The sequence below is a fragment of the Lampetra planeri genome, chromosome 44 (assembly GCF_965212315.1).
Source record: "Lampetra planeri chromosome 44, kcLamPlan1.2.h2, whole genome shotgun sequence".
Classification (NCBI taxonomy): domain Eukaryota; kingdom Metazoa; phylum Chordata; class Hyperoartia; order Petromyzontiformes; family Petromyzontidae; genus Lampetra; species Lampetra planeri.
Genome location: NC_136150.1, coordinates 8,033,087 through 8,056,590, shown reverse-complemented (window position 1 = coordinate 8,056,590; position 23,504 = coordinate 8,033,087). Strand labels below are relative to the sequence as shown.

Below are 23,504 nucleotides of genomic sequence, written 5' to 3'. Positions count from 1 at the left end.
CTGCTCTGAACTCGAAAAAATCAACGGAGGCATTGAAGCAATCCACCGCACAACCGAAGCCATTTTTCTTGCTAAATGAATCTGGATACAGACTGAAACGTTGCTCTTCATCCGGCCAATATATTTAATGTCATCATCGTCTCGGTGGGGTTGCCGATAGCCGATTTTGATTTGTGTCCCAGTATCGTGCCGCTGCTAAATCTGCCCAACTCCTTTTGTTTATCGATATTTTGGATTGTTTAATTTTGCCCTGAACGCGCTATTTGCTTGATAAGATTGCCTCGAGATGCTTTAGGTATTTGTGCACTAGATGTATGACTTTGTAAAAATTCCAATGATTAATAATCATCGTCATCATCATCAGCAGCAGCAGCTCTGGTCAATCCACTGCTGAATGAAGGCCGACTTAAGGCGAAGCGATTTCTCGCGATCCTGCAGTGAAACAATTCACCTTGAGCATCGATCTCCGCACGGGCCGATTTGCATTGCTACAACTAATAATGGAATGCGTTAAACAATAATAATTATTATTATTATAATTATTAGATGTCGGTGATGATGACTTTGTGTAGTGTCCCATGTAAGTGCACTCAAAAGACAAAGATCCCCTGTGTAGCTTTCACAGACTGTTGGGTCAAGTGCTGTTTGCGAGCACCTATGAAGGCCGGAGCTGCACACGAGGGGGTGGGTGGCCAGCACCACGCCCGGCCGCCTTTGTCTCCCCAGTGGCGATGTTTTTACACACCGCACCAGGTTTTCATTTGAGGCTGAGTAGACCTAGGGGAGGCCCAGGACCGGTTCAGATAACCGTCACTGGTTTGGCCGTGAGCGGGAATCGAACTCGGGTCTCCGGGGTTGTAGCGCAGCGCGCTAACCGCTACCCCCCCCCCCCCCGCAAGTTTGTCGACACTGGATTCTCAGCAGAGTTGTTTTTGGATCAGGTGACCAGCACTCAGCCGCAAGAGCCCTTGCATTGCCGTGCATTAACCAAACATCTGCAGGCATTGTCGCTTCCTCCAAGCGTCGCTGAATGTATTCTTTCGTTTCGCGTTTGTTTTTGTTTCCAACAGCCAATTTGAATAAGTCGAAGAGCCTTGCCTTGCCGAGGTGAGGAACGGGGCAGCGCTGATCTCTCTCTCTTGGCAGCCCTGAAACCGTTGGGTGAAAATTCCACATTCATATGGCCGGGAGACATCTATATCCACATATTGGTACACGTGTAGCTTCGTGCTACAGACACTATCCGAGGTCACTTGTATTTTATTGATCACGGGTCATGTTCCGTCCACTGCTGAATGAATCTCAATCGCTTTCCGATGTGTATTCCGGTTGGACCGGGTTCGGTTGGCACAATGTCCGACGTTTTTGCTGCTGCACCTTCTGAGAGGGAGTCTCTCGAGTGTCGGTTTTTAATGTCAGTTCCTGAAGAAGCTCCCAACACGCGCTGCTGCCACACGTGACACACACACACCGTGCCGTACGACGCCGGCGTCAACACATCGGAGAACTGCGCCGCACAACCGCAAAAAAAAACCTGGGCAAAGGAATGAAACTCAATGTTGCCACAACAGATTCTGGCTTCGAGTAACTACATTCCTATTAAGTTACCGTAAAATGTATATTTTTTTTATTGAGCTCAGTCAGTGCCACTCACGGCCGAGTGAAGAACAGTCACGGCTCCTCAGCGAATATGCAATTATCCCGTCAAAGTCCATCATATATCCTGTGCATGGTGATGGGAACACGGGCTGACAGTCTCGACTAAGAGAAGCCACCGATGATTATCGCTACCGGGGGAAAAATTGGTTCCCTTTGTGCAGGGATGTCAATGGTCGATGTTCTGCGTGAAATACAATTTGCCTATTTAATGCTTCTAAATGTAGTCTATGAATGGCTCTATTGTGAGAAGGCTTCTGTAGCGGTCAGCGCAGACTGTTTGGAAAAAAGTTGAATGCAATAAAATCTGCAATTATAAAGTTTCGAATGCAATTTCATTTCAAGCCTCTGGAATTTGCAAGGTGGCCTGGTACAAGAAGAGACGTTTATTGTGATTCACATATTTGGTATTCGTGCCATTCTTAGCGCAGGGGGCTATCACGAAGATGATATGTTTCACAGATGAGTACAATGTTGGCTCGGGAACGAAATTGCTTCGTATTTTCACCCAATTAATTGCATATATATTGCTGTTTAATTTGGTAAATTTAGATCACTGGTTCTTAACCTGGGGTGCATCACGCAGAAATGCCAGATTTTTTTTGAAGGTAAATCATCGAAAGACAAATTAAGCACGTAAGTACAACTACTTTGTTTCATCAAACCTATGTATTTAACAACATTATACATCTTTTTTTAAAGATTGTGAACCAAACGGGCGCAAAGCTGCAGTAAAGGTTAAGAACCACTGATTTTAGACGATGACTCAGCAAACAGACGGCCTACTCCTTTTCAAATAACGCCACATGATCGTTAACATCCGTCGTGGAGCAGACGGCGCGTAGTCTATTCACGGTTAATTCGGTCGCAGCATTAATCGGGGCGGTCTCTGGGCTCAACCCGAGAGCCTTCGCAACACGTGACCACTTAGCACCGGCTGCGTATAACACGCCAGAGCAATTTCCACCCATTTGTGAACGTTACTTAGATTCGTAAAGTTGTCACAATTGTTCATAGGATACGAACTGCGATACGTCGTTGTGGCAAATTCAGGAAAATAAATATTGTACACGAGTAGCAGGGCCATTACTCGCATTCACGACGCAATTTGACTTCAACAAAAAAATCATCCTGACACTGGTGACTGATTTCTTCAGAGCTGCCTTTATTTTTTTTAACCACGTCTATAGCGGGGATTTCACGGAGAAATATAAATAACAAAGACTGTATGTGAAGCGGGCAAGTGTTATCCATAATAGGTTTTTGTTGGGTTAGATCGCGTCAATATAAAGGTGCACTCTTCAAAGTAGATGGAGGACACACTTGCTTAAAGGTTTAAACAGTGTACAGTTCAGCCCTTTGACCCCCCTCCCCGTACACCTTGCTGGTCTGGAGGGCTGTTTGACCATATTTCACCGTGCTGGCCAATGCAGGTTGGTAAAGGTGGGCCGGTGCAGATGTGGGAACATAGATGTGCATTGCAACGTGTTTTGTTCCACGGTCCTCTTCGATCCACGGGGCAACAGCCCATCACGCCTGTCCACGCGTAGTGGTCGCCCATCCAAGCACGAGGCGAGCTCAAAAATCCTGATTCGCTTCTGAGGTCTGACAAGATGGGGCGCTGACAAGGCGACTTGCTCAGAGGCAAAGCTATAACACGACGATGGAATAGGCTCACTCGTGTTTAGGACAAGAGAGTGAGCGGTTAAAGTAAGAGCAAAATTTAAAAAAAACACGTAAGAAAGTCTCGTGGTAAAGCAGCACATTATTACGTTTGGTGTATGTTTAGTACATATTACTTGGGAGCGTTTAATTTAAACGAAGGCTCAGTCACCGTCTGGCCAAAAACTTAAGTCGGCAAATGACCAAGGGTTGGCTTCTTTGCTTGCACAGGACGAGTGTTCAATGCCACTGCAAATATTATCGTTAACGCTTCCAGGCGCTGAGATCCGATACCCGGATTTTGGCTGTTAGTGGAAAGATTTCACACCGACCATTCAACGATATTAAAAGTATGTGTAATATATAAATGTGTAATACAATGACAATAATACAAATGTAATGGACTGCTAAACGAGGTTACGGGTTGTCACATTCGATTTAACTCCACGTTTGTCTGGAACATTATTCTTTTCCGTTGCGATGTGAATTTGATACGTGTAATGACTTTGAAAATGATAGTTGCCCAGTGTTGTCAAAACACGACTCCACATTTAGAGAAGTAACGATTTTGATTTAAAGCTTTTGTAACTGCAGGGATTCATCTTTTTGGTTCTTTCGGTAAAGTCACGTAGAAGGGAAATAATAAAATAATAAAAATAAAACATAAAATACAATTCTCACGACGTTTCGGCCACAACGCAAGCAGCCGTCCTCAGGTGAAGAACAGGGCTGTCGGAAAGACAGCGTCCGTCTAATTCGGAACAGGGCTGTCGGAAAGACAGCGTCCGTCTCATTCGGACGCTGTCTTTCCAACAGCCCTGTTCTTCACCTGAGGACGGCTGCTTGCATTGTGGCCGAAACGTCGTGAGAATTGTATTTTATTATGTTTATTATTATTTTATTATTTCCCTTCTACGTGACTTTACCGAAAGAACCAAGAAGACACGATGTTCTCTATTTTATTTCTTGATGGGAAAAAACCCAGTCTCTCAGTTTTGTACCGTACCGCATAACATTAACACTACATGTGTAACATCAGCGTCGATTCTTCATCAACACAGATTCTTCTCGTTCACGATAAATGCATCACATTTTGCGTGTCAGAATCTAGTCTTATTTCTATTCGTGTACGTTGTTTGTATCTAATTGGTTCACATTTGGGATGGGCAGACAGATTCCAGCTCTGACTCCGATGCCCTGGAGGTGCAAGTGGAGTTTTTACAACTGGAGTGGAGCTGGGGTCATTCTCGCTCAGCTGGGGTCACTCGGTACACTCCCGAGTCCCAAACCGGAGCTGAGGTTGTGAAGGAGCCACTCCACGATTTCCTGCCTCCACGCAAGTTGTGAGCTTGGCAAGTGCGCAGAGATGAGTGGTGCAGATGGGCGAGTTGAGAGCGAGCAACTAGATTGATGAGTGCAGAGAGGGTGTGATTAGTCGTGAACTGTGGCAGGGTATGGACAAGATTGGTGCACGGTGATATTTGTAAGTGGTGAGTTATTAGGTTGGCGAATGAGTGGTGAGAGGGTCAGAGTAAGTGATGGGAGAGGGTGTGACGAGATTAGCGAGTGATGACAGGGTATTGACGAGATTGGCGAGTGGTGAGAAGATGCATGGGGTGAGATTTGTGAGTACTGAGAGGGTAATTAAGATTGGCGAGCGAGTGGCGAGATGAAATGATGAGATTGGTGAGTGCGAGCAGTGAGATTGGCAGTGGTGGGAGGGAGCAAACGAAGAGGTTCTTGGCTCGTGCGTGGTTGGTGATAAGGGGGCATGAGGACTGCGATTTGGGAGTCGTCAAATGGTATTAAAAATCAAATAAATTCCCAGTAGCTCCACATGCAAAGGTCACATTTATATTTCCAATAATTTTTTTTGTTATATATTATCATATTTTGGTGCATATTGTTTTTCAGACATTTAATGGCGTGAATCTTTTTATTTTAACTCAATGATTACGTTGGTCAGGTCAAAGGAGCATTAATAAGAAAAAATGTTGGAATTATCTAGAGCATTCATATTATCGTTTTTGTAGAACATTGGGGGAGACATTGTAAACCTATGGGCAGATTCTGACTGCTCGAGGTGTAAGAATTAAATAATTCAGTAACTTTAAGTGATTGTATATTTTTTTTACAGTCAATGCATTGCCTTGGGATGAGACCTGCACTTGGCCCACAACAGTGATAGCATAAAATTAGAAATTGCCGCGCATTTTTTGAACGTTGTTTGAAGGCTGCTCAATCAATATTACCTTTCAACAAAAACAAGGAAGAAATCTCATGCATATGAATGGATTCTGAAACACTTTCCCAAGTGGGTTGGTTCTCAGAAATGTTGAATTAGCAGGATGGAAGCCAACGGGGCCTGCTGTCAGGGCAAAATGCATTTTGACATTTGCAAATATATGTTATCCTTGGTACTCTGGGCTGCCTGTACGTTTTGGGCAAACCTACCATCAAATGGCCAGTTTACTATTGGGCAAGTCCCTAAGAGCAACACAACTTTATGGTAATTTTAATTTGTAATTGAACTTCATGAGCGTGATTGTGCGCCACTAACAGACGGGCAATAATAATAATAATAAAACATTTTATTAAATATACACATGAATGTTTACAACGATGTTTACATTAAGCTTATCAACGTTTAGGAATATACGTACATTACAGTATACAGTTTGCATATTTGCAAGTGCAGTTTAAGACATTTTGATATGATGATAAAATACTTGTGAATGTTGCATAAGGCAATATTCTCGAAATGGTGGCCTGTGGGCTGGCCCAGCGAGAGATTTCGCTCACCAAGACAAAGTTACATTTCAAGTAAATTTTGTTCACCAGGTGAGGACTCGAAGAGAGTAACCAGGATAGTCTCAATTGCAAGAGTATCCTGGGACAGTGTTCCAGAAGAGGGCAACAATTGTTACGTACAATCCCAATTGGACGATCTGCAGGTAATTGACATAATGACCTACTCTTGCGCATGACGTGGGGGGATCTCTCTAACGTCCACTGCGCTGACGGAGTAAAGCGACATCACGGTAATGACACCCACAGTGACACTGGTAGGAACCTCCTGGTTACACCAGCCCACAGGGGATTATTCTGTCCGTCCGTCCTGCATCCAAAAATGGGAGGGGTTGGGGCTGGGGGAAGAGGGAGGGGCTGGGTGGGGAGGGTTGGGCTGGGTGGGGAGGGGCTGGGTGGGGAGGGTGGGGAGGGGCTGGGTGGGGAGGGGCTGGTCACCCCGTGGTGCCCTTATAAAACTCAACGTTTAACCTACTCACGCCGGCTTGTGCCCGCCCTCACAGTCGGGCATATTTGCGGAATAGGCCACGCCGCCGTTGACCTTGACCATTGGGTGATTAACCCAACGTTCCTACCAGCTCCCTCCGCAGGAATGTGTTTATCAGGGCGGCCACTGGAACCGAGCCGCGAACATCTGCAAGAAGTGGCGAGAAACATGCTACCGCGTAGCAGTGTCATGCAGATTAGCGAGTGAGATGAAATACAGATGAGTTAGGTGAAGGAGATAAACGAGAGATAAGAGACAATAGAGTTGTAGACAAGAGATGAAGATGAGACGAAAGCGAGATAAACGAGTGAGCCGAGTCCTGGAGATAAGACAGATTAGAAGTCACACATACGGATGTCAGTCCATCACGACACTGTACGATGTCATGCCTGTGCGAGACATCGCCAGCACATGCTAATATTATTAAGTGGCCCACAAAAAAACATAGCCGAAGAACACTCCTGTAAGGAAATGACAAGCGTCATACCGTGCAATCAATGTAAGACACAAAGCCCCATCAGTGCTAACAAATCAGTGTCGGAGAATGTTATTTTCTCAAAATTGCACGGAACATTATTTTCCATGAACAGAGTTTTACACACATCCCTCTCTTTAAGCCTGACAGTGCATGGAGCTTGCACCTCAACATTGCATTATCTCAAATTTATTATTTCTCAAATGTGGGGTGAAATTTCCAGCACCCAGAGCACGTGCATTCACAGCTTTAAAACCAATGGCCACATACGACTGTGAGAGCAACAACAATTCTAGATTTGAAGCTTTCGTGACTGCAAGGATTCATATTCTTAGGTTTTTTCGGTAAAGTAACGTAGGTAAAAAATAAAAATTAATAAAAGTTAAATAAAAATAAAAATCACGACGTTTCGGAGGCAACACAAGCTTCCGTCTTCAGGTGGAACAGTCACAGCACGATAGCTGTATCACTTGATACTTTTATTAATTTTTATTTTTTACCTACGTGACTTTACCGAAAAAACCTAAGAAAAATAGCAACAATGTAACACCACGCTGCCCTCTAGTGGAACAATTTTACACTGCGGCTACTGTGCACATGCACGTACTGGGGTCTGATGATGGATCCCATCTACTTAAATTCTGGTGCAAATGACTACTGGTGACAGGATTATATTCCTTAGATTTCGTTTAAAATTCAGTGCGTGTAGGCCTTTATAAGAACAAAAATACACCAATTTTGACGACGAAATCGTGTATTCGTATATACTAAACTATACTAAATAACAAACCATTATTAACACGTTGGCAGGATTTGTAAAATATGCTTTTTAATGAATTCAAAGCATATATTTAACTATCCTCAAGTAATGCACAATTGCCCCTCGTTTTTTAAAGTCGAGGTTTTGTCAACACTAATGCAGTGCAGTTCCCTTTTAAGAGGTCTAACCTGCACCCTCTTTAAGTGGCAAATCCCCACTCTCTCAATCTGCCAGATCTGCACTCTATCAACTGTACAAGAAACTAAACTCACACAGAAACACCCAGTCCTTCACACACAACACACCGGTCAAGGAACGTTAGCAAAACTAGTTGAACTCACAATCTAAAACTTGCTTTTGTACTGCAACTCATTGTACTACATTATAATTCGGAAATGTTATACTTACAATAACACAGCAACGTGCAGTGACTGCGCAACTGCACGGAGTTGCTGGCTACGCTCATACATATCTCCTCTCACTAATCTGTATTACATGGCCTAGAGGTAGCACTTTCACGCACATTTGTTTTAAATAAATCCCGCTAAGTGGTGAAAGGACCACAATGACAAATTATACACTGGTCAACACACTTTTTCTGGCATAAGGTATTCCAACGGTTTTAAGGTAATTTTGGGGTGCTGATTCCAAATCTGTCAGGTTTTTGAGATATCAAATATTGCATTTTCAATACAAACTGCAGAAGAAAAATATTAAATAAATGTGGATATCTACATAAAATGATATTATAACCAAACTATCCTAAAAATACAGCACCATATTTTAACACTAAAGCAGTCACTGACTCGCAACAACTTTCAATCATAAGTGACAGAGTTAATTTCGGGTAAAATCAATGACAATGGGGTATGCCGATAGCATAAAAATTATGTGATAGAGCAAATCTGAGAACAGATTTGGAATCAGCACCCTGAAATTAGTCTAACACAGCTGCAAAAGTCCAGGCCAGAATTTTTTTTTTTGTTGCCCAGTGTTATCAATGTCAATGCCAACATTATGTTTGCAAGTATGAGTGGTGAGGCTTTTTCCCCATTTGAAGACAAGCAATTAATAATTTCATAGCCATTTTACAAATAAATTGTGTGGCTTGTTGTGTTCATCTCATGCATATTTGTCTACTTGCAGTGTGAATGTCCATCAGAGGGCAGTGGCATTATCATTTGTGTTGCTTCTACCTCTCACAAGCATAAGACCCGGTGTCTCGCATTGCACAACGGGCAGCCACCACTGCAGCAGCCAGAAAACCAATGTTGAACCATCAGGAGGTGTGGGAGAGCAGAGCCATTGCTGGAGAGAGCCCCTCAGAGAGCTCGTAGGGCAGGGACAGGAGACTCTTCACCAGCCCACTTGTCAGCTGCAACAGCCTGCAATACAAACATGACGATATTCTTAGGTTTTTCGGTAAAGTCACGTAGGTAAAAAAATGAAAATTAATAAAAGTAAAATAAAATAAAAATGACGATGCCTATACTTTTAGTTTTTTTCGGTAAAGTCACGTCGGTAAAAAATTATAATAAAATAAATAAATAAATCACAACGCCTCTTTGTACTTTAAAAATTGTGATGAAAAAAATACAATAATATTTTAAAATAATATTCTAACTCAAGAAACAACGGTGTGGAAGATGGCAACCTTCACGCAGCTCGCTCAGCTGAGTGAGAAATCGCGGCGGATGCCACCGACGCGGCGACCCAACATCAATCATCGATCTCCTCGGGTCTCACTCGAGATGTCTTATCAACTATCAGCAGGTAGATGAAGGTGTTAAACACGTGCACTTCCTTTCCAAGATCCCTCCCAAGCTCGGTGAACATCCTTTGGGCTGGGCCACACAGGCACAATGACAGAGCAGGGCCTCCTAGCCTCTACTGAATGGGCCATTCATGAGCAACCGGCTTGCAAAACAGCAGCAACAAACAGCAGAGTTTATGATCGACGGAATGTTCAACATTTTGAGAGTACAACAAAGTTACATTCAGGAAAGCCAAGTGTGGAAGCGTATGCCGAGACGGCGCTCAGTAACACCCACCCTCTGGTGCCAACCCCTGGGGATCATTATGGCACGGCTCCCAAGCGAGCCCCGCCTTGCCATCCCCAAGTCTCGACAGCATCGGTGGAATCTGACGCAGCCGTGTGGCCCTGAGCTCGACCCGGGCGCTCGGCCTCCGCCACACACGAGGTTCTCCAGCAGAGAGCACCTGGTGTGCACGGCCATTCGTGTGCCATTTCATTGAGGGGCTCCTGCTGTGTGGTGTTATCTTGGTGTGGCCTGGGACCGTTTTGTTGTTGTTTTTGCTGCCTTGCCCAATCTTGATAAATCGGACTTGTATAAATAAATAATTTATTAAATATCTTTTATAAAAATGTGGTACTTTGTTCGTGTAATTAATGTATCTATTATTCATTTAGATTTAGTTAATTGCTTATGTTTTGATTTAAAGCTTTCGTGACTGCAGGGATTCATATTCTTGGTTCTTTCGGTAAAGTCACGTAGAAGAGAAACAATAAAATAATAAAAATATAAAACAATAAAATTCTCACGTTTCGATTGCAACACAAGCAACCACCTGCTGATGATTGCTTGTGTTGCAATCGAAACGTCGTGAGAATTTTATTGTTTTATATTTTTATTATTTTGTTTCCCTTCTACGTGACTTTACCGAAAGAACCAAGAATATGCTTATCATGTTCTCTATTGTGCACTCCTGTATTGTTTGTTGTTGTAACCTGATGACTCGCCCATACTGGACACCTGTGAAAAGTAGCTTCATAGCTCATCGCATTCCTCCCCGAGTCTAAATCAAGATTCTGATCCCCGATCCCAACACTCACTCTTGCGCAGAAAAGTTCAACCGTTTCACCTTAACAGCGCGACGTACCATTTGGCGTGGTGGTCTGGGAGCGTCGGTGGTGGGCCTTCCCCGGGCTCCTCCACACTGAGGCAAGCTTTAATTCTGGGGAAGCGAGCTTCCACGTCTCTCCTGTAGGCAGCCAGGAGGGCGACGTCTCCCATCTGGTGCATCGCTCGCTGAAAAGCACGGACACATTTATTGATCATTCCGTACTGTTATTTTTATATATATAAATTTATGTGAACTATAAAATGCAGCCATGCGTATCGGTAGCACATGCACGTGCGTGGAGTTGATGTAAAATGCCTGACCTAAATGCTTGGATTTTAAACAGCATGCATGGATGTTTCACTTCTTTCGCACCATATGTAGCCAACCGTGCTCATCGGTGTGAAGAACAACTAAACACAAAATGCCGTTCTAAAAGAAATACATTTTCAATCCAAATTTCAAAGTGCACAGCTCCAGTGGCTTCCTAATATCTGAAGAGCGTTCCAGACGGCCGCAGAAGCGGGTCTGGAAGCGCGCGATGCGGTAACCGTCTTCGTTCAATGGTACGCCAAAACCCGCTGCTGCGAGGATGACCGGAGTTCAAGTGATGGCGTATGCTCCTTCTACGAGATCAGCAATGTATTGTGGTTCATTTGTGGCAAGCACTTTGTGTGTAATGAGTGCTACCTTACAACGTATTTCCCTACTGATCTGAATAGCTACTCCAAGATAAATGAAGGAATGCAATGTGCTGTGCACCCCCTTCTCCCCTAGAGATTTGATGAATTGTCCCACTTTAAAACGATTCAAAACTCATTTCTGTTTGCTATTCTGGTGCATTAAAAATCTCTCGTGAACTGTGCGCATAAAACATTTACGAATATATATAATCAATTATTATGCACACAATCTTATACAGGTTTTGTCAACATATGAATTGGTTTTATTCAATTGTTCCATGTCTTTTTTGTGCATACAGACGAATATATTTATATTTCTTTTAAAAACGAGACCATTTCAACCTCATTAAACCACAACCCTGTAAAATGTAGGGAGTTGCTTTTCATACTTACATAGAGAACGGCGATGCGATGTGCGATATATTTATGCCTATTGAGTTGATATACATCGCCTTGCAACTGCTGACTAAGAACCAGTATCTGATTTAGTCTGCACACGTTTTCGAAGTAATCTGAAAAAATATTTATTACATAACACCATCAGTTAATCGTGGAGATTTTGAAGCTTCATGAAAAAAAGATGCGCAACTGAAGAGGTACAGTAAAACCTTGGATTGCGAGCATAATTCGTTCCGGAAACGTGTTTGTAATCCAAAGAACTCGTATATCAGTTGTGATCACGTGACGCTCGGCAGACAAAACGTATACACGTACTACTCGTATTGCAAGACCTCGCTCGTTTATCAAATTTATACTTATTTAAAAAATTTGCTCGTCTTGCAAAACACTCGCAGACCAAGTTACTCGCAATCAAAGGTTTTACTGTACTATGATGTAGACTATAACACAAAGTGCCTTGAGTCTGTTGGGTGGTTGAGGCAGCGCCGCTGAAATTGGAATCCGGTTTCGAATCCAGGCGACCACTCAGAATGACACTGGATTCTCAAGTGTAGCAAATCAAAAGGTCTTATAACCCGATCTCACTAATGATTGCACGCAACAAAACACATCATAAAGCAATGCCTATATAACATTTACCATTACATTTGTAAAAAAAAAAAAATTGGGTCTTTCGGTAAAGTCACGTAGATACAAAAAAATAACAACAAAATAATAAAAATGAAAATAACGTGAATGAAAAATAATAAAAGTTTTTTTGTGTTTCATTCACTTTATTTTTTCATTTTTATTATTTTGCTGTTATTATTTTTTCTATCTACGTGACTTTACCGAAAGACCCAAAGAACATTAAATTCCTGCAGTCACGAAAGCTCTAAGTCAAGATTTGTGAAAAAAAGACTACAAAATCCTCACATATAAATTGCTCAAAATGCAATACAGTGCAAGATCATTAATTTTCAACCTTAAGCACAGTTTAACGCGTAGATCAATCATCAAGCGTCTCGAGCAGCACATCAAAGAATATGGAAGACTACACACTGGAAAATGATGTGCAAGCATTGCACATGATGCCTAGAGATATGCCGCAAAACTGACAGCTGACCAAAAATGCTGTGTTCCCTACTAAATGGTTCACAAAGTGCGGTTAAGTCTAGGTTATCCATGGGGACATTACACAAGTTGCGAATTAACTGTGCTTGCAGAAACGTATATAACTTCATTCTTGCGCAATTGGAACCTCATTTGCCAGTAAAAATATGATAATTGGGTTTTTACCCTTTTATCTGGCAACAAAACTGACACCTTTTTGTTTACAAGGAGTTATGTTTGCATAGACCACAATACCTGCAGTCATAATGCAAACAAAAAACATAACTCCACACCCGAGACAATCAACTTCAAGGACAGTGCATAAATTATCAGAGTTATGTTTTTTGTTTGCATTATGACTGCAAGTATTGTGGTCTATGCAAACATGACTCCTTGTAAAAAAGGTGTTAGTTTTGTTGCCAGATAAAAGGGTAAAAAACCAATTATCATTTCATTCTTGCGCTTATTAATTCGATGCTTCTCACTCCTCGAGGGCCTGTGACTCAGTTTCCACGTGAGCACAAACGCTTCAAGTAAGCCCATCACAATAAAATCAGACACCACGTTCTGTCTTCTCCCTCCCTTCTACGTATGTAAACAATTAAGATATGTGTATAGCTTAAATTACTTATGTTTCTGGGTCATCCCACCCATTATAATGATATCTACCTCAAATGGTATACAGGAGGCCGTGGGTTCGATCCTGACCCTGATGTCTGTATATTTGGAATTTGTATGTCTATCTGCCTGTGACCACATGGATTTTTCTCCGGGTCCTCCGGTTTTTCCCTCCGCACTTAGAATCAATATGTGTTTAGAATATCTGTCTGCTATACATTTGCACATGAAGCCAATTTGTTGAGCTATCATTTTTGGGCAGGTCGCTTCTGAAAAACAGCTATATAATAGCTCAGTGGACCTTGCTTGGTAAAATAAAAATCGTAAAAAAATAGTTTCAATTATCCCAGATAATCTGAGAATTGACTGCAACTAAACTTCAAAGCGGGCATGACCGATTCAAGCCAACGTTCGAAATGTTGCAGTTTGCACCGTCAAGTGGAGGCTGCTCCAGCATGTCTACAGGCCGGCCGTGGATGATGTAAACCTCCACTCGGGGGAAGAAGAGCGAGAGACCACGGCTGTCCAGATAATCCTGAAGTTGCAAGTGCCAAAATGTCACTCTTCTCAAACACAAGGCATTAAATGGAAAAGGCAAGGACAATAACGCTGAAATGTAAAGAAATGTAAATTGATAACGACTTTTTAAAGATAAAATATGACCTGTAGTTATGAATTAACAAACTGAACGGAAGACACTTGGTGGGCATTAATCGCTCCCCCATCTTGTATTGTGTTATGCTAACACACAGATGCCACCAGACACACACACAGCTTAGTCGCGCTAACCTTTGGACAGTCATGAGAATAATACAGTTTTGATGTTATGCGTATCCTATGTGGGAAAAAAAGTTTGGAAAATTAAAGATTAATTAGATAGGTGGAAGAAGGCAATGTGAATTTGAATCTCCAAATTAAATCTCCCTTGATCTCAACCACAAACATAAATTATTATTCATCCTATTGATGATACAATTTCTATTTAAATAAAGGCCACTTATTTTACGAAAGGGGTACATTGAAAACCCATGAAATGTCAATGTAAACAGCTCCATCTGCTGGAATTATATTTATACTGATGTTACATTTTTTAGCACCATTTTAACAGCCATAAAAAGATGAACATATTACCTCAAGCTCAGGAACCGGTGGAGGCAGATGCTGTAGTGTCCTTGTTATTTTTTCTAAAACATCCGCAGCTAGATAACAGGTAAAATAAGTGGTTCAATGTAACATACCTAATGACCTAACGAAAGGCACAATTTGTTAACACTATACAACTATGTGACAACGTCTTCGAATTAAGAATTATTGATTCTGAAACCTCACGTTACGGTACATGCATCAAATCACGTGTAAGAATGTATGAAAAGTATATGCTAATGTTACAAATACGAGAAATAAAATGAAACAGTCAAATGTTCAAGAAAAAAAGGAAACACATTTTTTAAAAAAGAAATAATTATTCAAAACCATAACAATTCATTGAATTGCCAGACGCGTGAAAAATGTTAATGCATTTCAAAAAATGGGGACTCATGCACTCACCCTCCGCTTGAAAAGCATCTGACTCTATAGGGCTGGTTTCCAATGACGATTGCTGTTGTTGCAGCTATGAACGGACATCAACCAATGACACACTTATTATTCTTGGGCACACGTACACCCCAAGGGTCGCATTAAATTACTGACAAATGTTGACCAAGTGTACATGGTGAATAAACATAGCAGACCTCGGTGCGGATGAGGAGGTCAAGGTTGAAGCAAAGTGCAAGAATACGTTGGGACACTTCATTTTCGTCCAGATACTTGACAGAGCACGGCTCCTGAATGCACACCTCCACTAAACAAGGGCAGAACACGGGCAGTCAGAAGTAGTACATAGCCATCATTCACTCACTCACGACATTAGATCGGCCTGTCACCCACCACGTTCATGGACTGTTCTAAGCGTCGTTTATACTCAATTCAGCTTCGCAAACAACCAAACGCGGACACTTAAGCAGGCAACTTTACATACACTGCCTTAGGCACCTTGCTAATCGTGATAGAATCACCGTGACCTCATCACATCTCAGAAGGAAAGCGGCTAAGCTCCGTTAATGTAAAACGTGTATGGGAGGGTAAAGCTCCGGGGATTACTCCAGAATCTTCACACAATGCCACACTTCACTCATGGAACTGGGCAAATATCCAAATACATGACCCTCCTGAAAAAACAACACAAAATCAGACTCAGTGAGCCTAATCTGGCCATCATTATGATGCCATAAAAAGTCCCGTCCAACAATCAAACAACGAGGGTAATTGCCAAGTGCGGTTCAATCAGCAGCAACGGAGATGGCATCAAACACAAAGTGGAACAAACGCATCACCATGTGCCGCACTCAGCGATGGTTTCGGAGGGGGGGGGCAGGGGGGGGGGGAGACGTTGAATTGCGACCGACCGACCGACCGAGGGGTTCACCTTGACAATGAGCGTCGTAGGTGTGAGGCACTCTGAGTGGGTCGCTCCTGGCGATTGCAGTCATGGCGAGGTGAAGCTCAAAGCAGCGACAACAACAAGTCTAGGCGATCAACCATTGCCCGGAGAGCTTGCGGGATACCTGCCCCTCCCCCCCGGTAGGGCGGTGGAGGAGATAATAGCCAGGGTATTGGCAACGGTGAGGACGCGTCTCTTAAATGTTGATTCCTACGCTGAAACGGAAGGAGAATCGAAGTGTAAGAACCCACGCTTGGCCATTCTCATGTTGCTTGTTAAAGATTCAACACCGCCCCTCTCTCCTCTACCCCCACCCCGACTGGAGCCACGAGCGGCCGCTACATTCACCGCGGCGTAAATGATTGTTATTGCACTGAATTATTAGTATTGCACTGAAACGTGACGCTCCGTTCGCGACAATGTATCGATTTGCACAGCGCGATCAGAATAGACGCAGGCCTAGCATCCTAGACAAGGCCTGCGGGGATTTTAAGCGATTATACTGCGCCACGACGAGAATTGTAGGCAAAATACCCCAAAGGTGAGAAATAAACAATGCGTGCAGAAAGCGAACGTGGCGAAGCGTGCGATTTTCGCGTAATTAGGACGAACTTTAAGCCATTAAACGCATTCCACCATCGCTTTGCGCGTTACCGTGGCAACCCCACGCGGGGGAGGGGGGGCGCTGGCTCTGCCCAATGAGGAGGCCCGGTTAAGGTCACGTGGGCCGGGTCCTTTCTCGTCATGGCAACTCGAAAAGTGACGACCCCACGTGACTTTGCTCGACCAATTACGCGGCGAGTCCATTTAGGGTCGTCGCGTTTGGGAAACGATTTCTATCCATGGGACGTTCTTCTTGTTGGCCAGTTAACCCTTTCTGGCAATAAAACACTTCTTACTATGTTCAAACACCAAATAGGTACCCTTTGTAAGGCACCAAGTACTGCAGTCACCACACGCACTTGTGGCGAAACATGCAAATACGGCGTGATGTTACGCGTTGTGCTTGAAACTGATTGGCCTCCATCAGAGACAGGCTTCTTCATGGCCTCGTCTCACCACCAGTGCCACACCAGAGAACGCCAAAAGGCAGTAACAAAGACAATGCAAGTTTGAACATAGTTAATTACGTACTCGGTTTGGCAGTCTTAAAATGATGAGAAAGCCTTTGCTTACGTATTTTTTTAAATCCGGCAACGTTTGAATAAAAATACTACTAAGGTTACAAATTTAGATTTTAAGCTGTCGTGACTGCAGGGATTCATATTTTTGGTTCTTTCGGTAAAGTCGCGTAGAAGGGAAATAATAAAATATATAAAAGAATAAAAAATACTTAGGTTACAGTCCAACAAACTCTCAAAGCAACTCAGTGTTCTTTGGGACTTTCGGTAAAGTCACGTAGATAGGTTCAAAGAAAATAGCAAAATAACCAAAAACTACGATGACTGCTTGTGTTGCGATCTAAACGTCGTGGCTTTTTGTTACTTTCTTTCAACCTATCTACGTGACTTTACCGAAAGACCCAAAGAATATTAATTCCTACAGCCACGAAAGCTTTAAGTCAAGCAATTCAATGATTAGCCCGACCGAGAAGACAATCTTTAACAGCTGCCCATTGGTCATCACGGTAAACCACTGCGCCGTGGGTCCACCTCTGCAACAGAAAAGCCTGCACTTTGTTAGATGACAAAGCTCTCGAGAGAGCTTGAAAAAATTGCCGACACTGACTATATTGCAAGTCAGCGTGGCGGGGTATTGGGAAAAGTTTTCAATTAGCAATAATCGCGCCTCGGATAAACCTCATTGGCTACGATACTGCCACTGCGCAAAGCTGGTTTGTTAAAGCCCAGACCGCTCCCTCTTAAGCGACGCGGCTGTGCCTTAACGCCATGGGTCCAGTCGAATGCGTAACGAAACATTGCTATGAGTGATAGTGCTGTACTCGACTTTGTGAAGTTTAACTTTCAGTTCTAACATTTCACTGTTCACCAATCCTAACAGCAGATGATTTAAACGTAAATATTTATTGGCTTGCAAATATAACGTTTAGGCAATTATCGTTTGCGGATTCACGTTGATTGTTTCTTATGCAGTGGCCTACTTTGCAAAGATTTTAAAACAAAGTAATATGTTGTAAATGTTTTTTATGCCTAAGAATAACGTTTGCAGATATGATTTCTTCATTTCGCATCACTGTACTACTGATTGTCACTGTAAATGTGTCCAAGAATGTCGTGTCTTGTTTTACGTGTGTCCTGGTAATTCTGCTAACAAGATGTGTGCTGTGAATGTCATTTCTGTATTGCTGAATTGCTTCTTGTTTAATCCAGGATGAGTCGGATGTAATAAAAATACAGGTTCCATGTCACTTTAAGACCATTTATTCCTTCCTGATCGTTGTTGCCTTCAAATACATTTGTAATGGTGTAACCTCATTACAACAACAGTGCCTTTGCCCATAGCAGAAGCCAACATGTAGCATATAACCAGATGATCCTAAACTTCTACCCGATCTTGTCAAATGGCAGAAGCTAAGCGGCATTGAGCCAGGTTAGCACGTAAATGGGTGTACTGCATATGTGAGGCTTCGTGGTGGCCAGTAGATGAGTGGTGATTTGCCTCCCTTGCGTATAGGTGGAGGGTTTTTCTCCTGGTTGAAAAAGTATATATTTGAGGAATCCGATGAGCTAAAAAGCACTTTTTTGCAGATGTCCAGTAAGATTGCACTGTTATCCCACGCATCATGCCGGAACCTAATTAATGTACTTGGCCAAACATCCCAATGTAGCGAGGCACTCTTAAAATAATGAGACTCGCATCAGTGAAGCGATGAAATGCCTGTTCGGGATGGAACGAGTCGGAGCGGGTTTAACCCCCACCGCATTCGACTGTTTCAACTGCTGCACGGGGGTGAGATTTGAGCCGGAAAGATTGTGATAGCAATTCGATGATGAAAACTAGTAAACATCGCAGGTAGCACATTGTTTTAGACCACCGCGTCTGTTGTGAGATCGGGTGAGAATACTTGTTGATTGCAAGCCTACATTGCCACGCTAGAACCGCGTTCTCTTCTTTGTTAAAAACAAAGCTCTCGAGAGAGCTTGAAAAAATTGCCGACACTGACTATATTGCAAGTCAGCGTGGCGGGGTATTGGGAAAAGTTTTCAATTAGCAATAATCGCGCCTCGGATAAACCTCATTGGCTACGATACTGCCACTGCGCAAAGCTGGTTTGTTAAAGCCGCGACCGCTCCCTCTTAAGCGACGCGGTTGTGCCTCAACGCTATGGGGTCAGTCGCGAATGCAAAAATAACCATCTATAAAAAAACATTTTACTTGCTTACATAATACAATAAAGATTTTGAGTTGATCTATTTCGACATTGAATGAAAAACCGTCGTCAATTACTCGACTAATTTAATGTGCTTATGTCTCGTACCTCTTCTCAAGAGTCGCCGCTAGACAGGCGGGAGGTGATGGTTGGGGCTGCTTTGGTGACTCAATCGGCACGTTACAAAGAGACTTGGAAGGGGTGTTCGCTTTCCTGTTTGTTTAGAAAGGTCTGCGGGTAATAAAGCCATGGCAGTGTTGAAGAATGTCGTTTGTTCGCAGCAAAAAAATGTAAGTAGATGTTATCGTCCCAACACTACTTAAAAGCAAGAAGTTGCACCGTGGCTGTATGTTGCTCATGAGCAAAAATATAAAACTTTATTTTTTCACACGTCACCTATAACCCACACGCCAGCAGTGATGTTTAGAGTTACGGACTCATACTTTACCCCACCAATCGGGTATTGTCCGCCCGACAAATGCGCATTGCCGTGTACAAACGATGCGTTTGTGTCTCGGCTGTAGGTTAACATCGTTTCTGTACCAAGTGTCCCAAATGTGGCTGTACCCAATGCAATCCGGTAGGTGGCGGAGCGAATACATGCCTCCCAGAAGCCATTGCGACCAATGGCCTCGTATACAATTGCAAGTTCCTTGCAAGTAATATAATTGAACACCTATAGTTTTAATTTCCGAGTGGATATATATGCACCGAAATAGTTATTGTATTAAAGTAGGCATTGAAATTGCCTGTGTATTATTTACGTGTTTAATTTAGCATTAGACTGACCCCATAGCGTTGAGGTATAGCCACGTCGCCTAAGAGTGGAGCGGTCGGGGACTACAAACCAGCTTTGCGCAGTGGCAGTATCGTAGCCAATGAGGTTTATCCGAGGCGCGATTATTGCTAATTGAAAACTTTTCCCAATACCCCGCCACGCTGACTTGCAATATAGTCAGTGTCGGCAATTTTTGCAAGCTCCTTCGGGAGCTTTGTTTTCTTAACAAAGTACAGAATTAAGTCTAGATTTGAAGCTTTCGTGACTGCAAGGATTTTTACTCTTAGGTTTTTTCGGTAAAGTCACGTAGGTAAAAATTTTTAATTAAAAGTTAATAAAAGTAATAATGCAAATAAAATAATAAATCACGACGTTTCGGAGGCAACACAAGTCTCCGTCATCAGGTGGGACCGTCACAGCTAAACCGTGATGATGGGTACAAACTGAGTAATCATTGGAAAGATGTTATTAACCATGTAAAAAAGATTTAACTACACATATTTGTACCATCTTATTTGACAGGTACTTTTCTACTTTACCGAGTGTTGACATCCTCAGCGTTTAACAATACTGCTTTTTTGTATTTGGATTCTCAACCAACGTCGGTTTAGGTCGAGGTACACCGATTGTTTTCTTGCACATGACGACGTTGACCAATTTCTCTTGTAGCCCCGCCCACCACCCCCACGTTCCATTCCCTGGTTACCACATTCAGATAAGCCCCTCCCCCCTTAACTTGTATTTAAGGGCTGGTCTTTTGAAATTTTCCTCACTTGATGCAGTAATTTTAGCTGTGACGGTCCCACCTGATGACGGAGACTTGTGTTGCTTCCGAAACGTCGTGATTTATTATTTTATTTTATTCCCATTATTACTTTTATTAACTTTTAATTTCATTTTTTAAATCCTTTATAGTAAGTTCACTTGCTTGCGCGCTTACGACCGTGCAAATCTTTCGGTCGTTTTTTAACCCACTTCCCGTGATCCAATCGAGCTGACATTTTGCACACAGACTCGTTGTGCGTGACAATAAATTTTCGTGAAAATTTTTTTTCCAAAATTTTACACTTTTAGGAATTTTTTTTATATGTAATTACCAATTGCTTAATGGTGGCAGGCAATCATCTGACCCATAGGTGGCAGCCATCTCTAGCCGCCACGCATATAAAGGATTTATAGTGAAAAACTTTGTTTTTACGGGTTAATTTTTACCTACGTGACTTTACCGAAAAAAACCTAAGAGTACAGAATTAAGGTTACTTTCTTAACTCGATAACCGCCCCAAATGATTATCGATTAAAAGGTCGCGCGCTTATGGGGCTCACCGAACGTAATAACATCTGGCGGTTCTGGCCAGCGTCGCAGAGGAAGCCAAAGTACAAAACAGATTTGAGACGGCAGCGGCGTGAGCAAATGATAAGCGGCGTTGTACGAAGGGGCCGTCCATAAATGACGTCACGCCATTTTGTACGATTTTTTACCCCCCCCCTTCGTCACACGGCGTCACAAAAAGTCAAACCCCCCTCAAATATGACGTCACAAAGCTCTGCCCCCCCCCCACACAAAATAAAACATGCTTCAAATCGCTTTAAACTAGTGTCATTGTTATTTAAAAAGTATATTAAGTAGAACGTGTTAATATTTATTTAATGTTGCGCATTTTGATGTGACGTCACATTTCTCAGACCCCCCCCCCCTCGTCACAAATGTCTGACCCCCCCCCCCCAGGTGCGTGACGTCATTTATGGACGGCCCCTAAGCTTGACTACATCTTCTGGCGTATTACATGTGCTAAGGTAAACTTCAATTTCGAGGTTCGATGAGCCACAGACGGATACGTTACAACTCCTTAACTCCACGTTGCAGTGTTATACAAAACAAACAACGCTTTCGTCAATAATGTTGTGGGCAACCATCTTTCTTTTTCGATTTAAAGCTTTCGTGACTGCAGGGATTTATCTTCTTGGTTCTTTCGGTAAAGTCACGTAGAAGGGAAGTAATAAAATAATAAAAATAAAATATAATAAAAATAATTCTCACGATGTTTCGGCTACAACGCAAGCAGCCCTTCCCCCCCTCCAACCCAGCTTAAATATACGCTCCAAGCGTGGTGGTGTTTCATTCAGACGCTGTCTCCCCGACAGACCTGGTCTTCACCTGAGGACGGCTGCTTGCGTTGTGGCCGAAACGTCGTGAGAATTATTTTTATTATTTGATTACTTCCCTTCTACGTGACTTTACCGAAAGCACCAAGAAGAACCATCTTTCTTTTTAAGCAGACACGCCTTTGGAGTCACGTGGGTCATTCCAATTACGTCACCAAGGCCCCACCGTCACATCCTGTCCAGCAACCACGTGCGGGAAGATGTACGCAAATTGTCAGCACAGTTTCTCATCAAATTAGAATAGTAAATGGATTATGGTCCACATACAAATATTATAATATATACAATTAAATCGTACGTGTAGCATTTCAGCAAGTATAATTGTTTTTTTACAGACGTTTCGTTTCGCATTCGACTGGACCCATGGCGTTAAGGCACAGCCGCGTCGCTTAAGAGGGAGCGGTCGGGGGTGTAATAAACCAGCTTTGCGCAGTGGCAGTATCGTAGCCAATGAGGTTTATCCGAGGCGCGATTATTGCTAATTGAAAACTTTTCCCAATACCCCGCCACGCTGACTTGCAATATAGTCAGTGTCGGCAATTTTTTCAAGCTCTCTCGAGAGCTTTGTTTTTAACAAAGAAGAGAACGCGGTTCTAGCGTGGCAAAGTAGGCTTGCAATCAACAAGTATTCTCACCCGATCTCACAACAGACGCGGTGGGCTAAAAAATGTGCTACCTGCGATGTTTACCTAGTTTTCATCATCGAATTGCTATCACAATCTTTCCGGCTCAAATCTCACTCCGGTGCAGCAGTTGAAACAGTCGAATGCGGTGGGGGTTAAACCCGCTCCGACTCGTTCCATCCCGAACAGGCATTTCATCGCTTCACTGATGCGAGTCTCATTATTTTGAGAGTGCCTCGCTACATTGGGATGTTTGGCCAAGTACATTCATTAGCTTCCGGCATGATGCGTGGGATAACAGTGCAATCTTACTGGACATCTGTGAAAAAGTGCTTTTTCGCTCATCGGATTCCTCAAATATATACTTTAACCCGAAGAAAACCCGCCACCTATACGTAAGGGAGGCAATTCACCACTCATCTACTGGCCACCACGAAGCCTCACATATGCAGTACACCCATTTACGTGCTAACCTGGCTCAATGCCGCTTAGCTTCTGCCATTTGACAGGATCGGGTATAAGTTTAGGATCATCTGGTTATATGCTACATGTTGGCTTCTGCTATGGGCAAAGGCATGTATAAATATCACCTTCAGTGTTAATATTAATCCATGAAAACACGT

The 23,504-nt window shown here is 42.9% G+C and overlaps 1 protein-coding gene and 4 non-coding genes across 7 annotated transcripts; 2 read left to right on the top strand and 3 right to left on the bottom strand.

Moving 5' to 3' along the window:
• Window positions 1-8,002: 8,002 nt before the first annotated feature.
• On the bottom strand, window positions 8,003-16,666 carry LOC144732895 (uncharacterized). Of its 3 annotated transcripts, none has more exons than XM_078614560.1 (9): window positions 16,639-16,666; window positions 15,970-16,199; window positions 15,236-15,345; window positions 15,051-15,114; window positions 14,634-14,701; window positions 13,935-14,037; window positions 11,787-11,905; window positions 10,750-10,898; window positions 8,003-9,233 (listed from the first exon to the last, which is right to left on the bottom strand). In XM_078614560.1, exons 2-9 carry the CDS (start codon window positions 16,031-16,033, stop codon window positions 9,128-9,130), a joined length of 783 nt encoding a protein of 260 aa, XP_078470686.1. In that variant the 5' UTR covers window positions 16,034-16,199; window positions 16,639-16,666; the 3' UTR covers window positions 8,003-9,127. The 3 variants fall into 3 exon arrangements, with proteins under 3 accessions (XP_078470686.1, XP_078470685.1, XP_078470684.1); XM_078614559.1 differs by having other exon boundaries at window positions 16,597-16,664; XM_078614558.1 differs by having other exon boundaries at window positions 15,970-16,664.
• Window positions 16,667-17,676: 1,010 nt separating this feature from the next.
• LOC144732941 (U4 spliceosomal RNA) lies at window positions 17,677-17,817 on the bottom strand. Its single transcript, XR_013588276.1, has one exon. It is a non-coding gene; the product is annotated as a U4 spliceosomal RNA (small nuclear RNA).
• Window positions 17,818-19,072: 1,255 nt separating this feature from the next.
• LOC144732940 (U4 spliceosomal RNA) lies at window positions 19,073-19,213 on the bottom strand. Its single transcript, XR_013588275.1, has one exon. It is a non-coding gene; the product is annotated as a U4 spliceosomal RNA (small nuclear RNA).
• A 951-nt stretch (window positions 19,214-20,164) lies between these two features.
• LOC144732949 (U4 spliceosomal RNA) lies at window positions 20,165-20,305 on the top strand. The gene has a single exon (XR_013588283.1). It is a non-coding gene; the product is annotated as a U4 spliceosomal RNA (small nuclear RNA).
• Window positions 20,306-22,679: 2,374 nt separating this feature from the next.
• LOC144732939 (U4 spliceosomal RNA) lies at window positions 22,680-22,820 on the top strand. Its single transcript, XR_013588274.1, has one exon. It is a non-coding gene; the product is annotated as a U4 spliceosomal RNA (small nuclear RNA).
• The last annotated feature ends 684 nt before the right edge of the window (window positions 22,821-23,504 follow it).

Excerpts from the sequence above, each read along its gene's own strand:
- LOC144732895 (XM_078614560.1), bottom strand. The coding sequence starts at position 16,033 with ATGACTGCAATCGCCAGGAGCGACCCACTCAGAGTGCCTCACACCTAC. Across the intron at positions 11,906-13,934 it reads GGAGCAGCCTCCACTTGACG|ATTACTTCGAAAACGTGTGC; the intron begins GTGCAAACTGCA and ends ATATTTTTTCAG. Across the intron at positions 10,899-11,786 it reads ATCGCATCGCCGTTCTCTAT|CGAGCGATGCACCAGATGGG; the intron begins GTAAGTATGAAA and ends CGTGCTTTTCAG.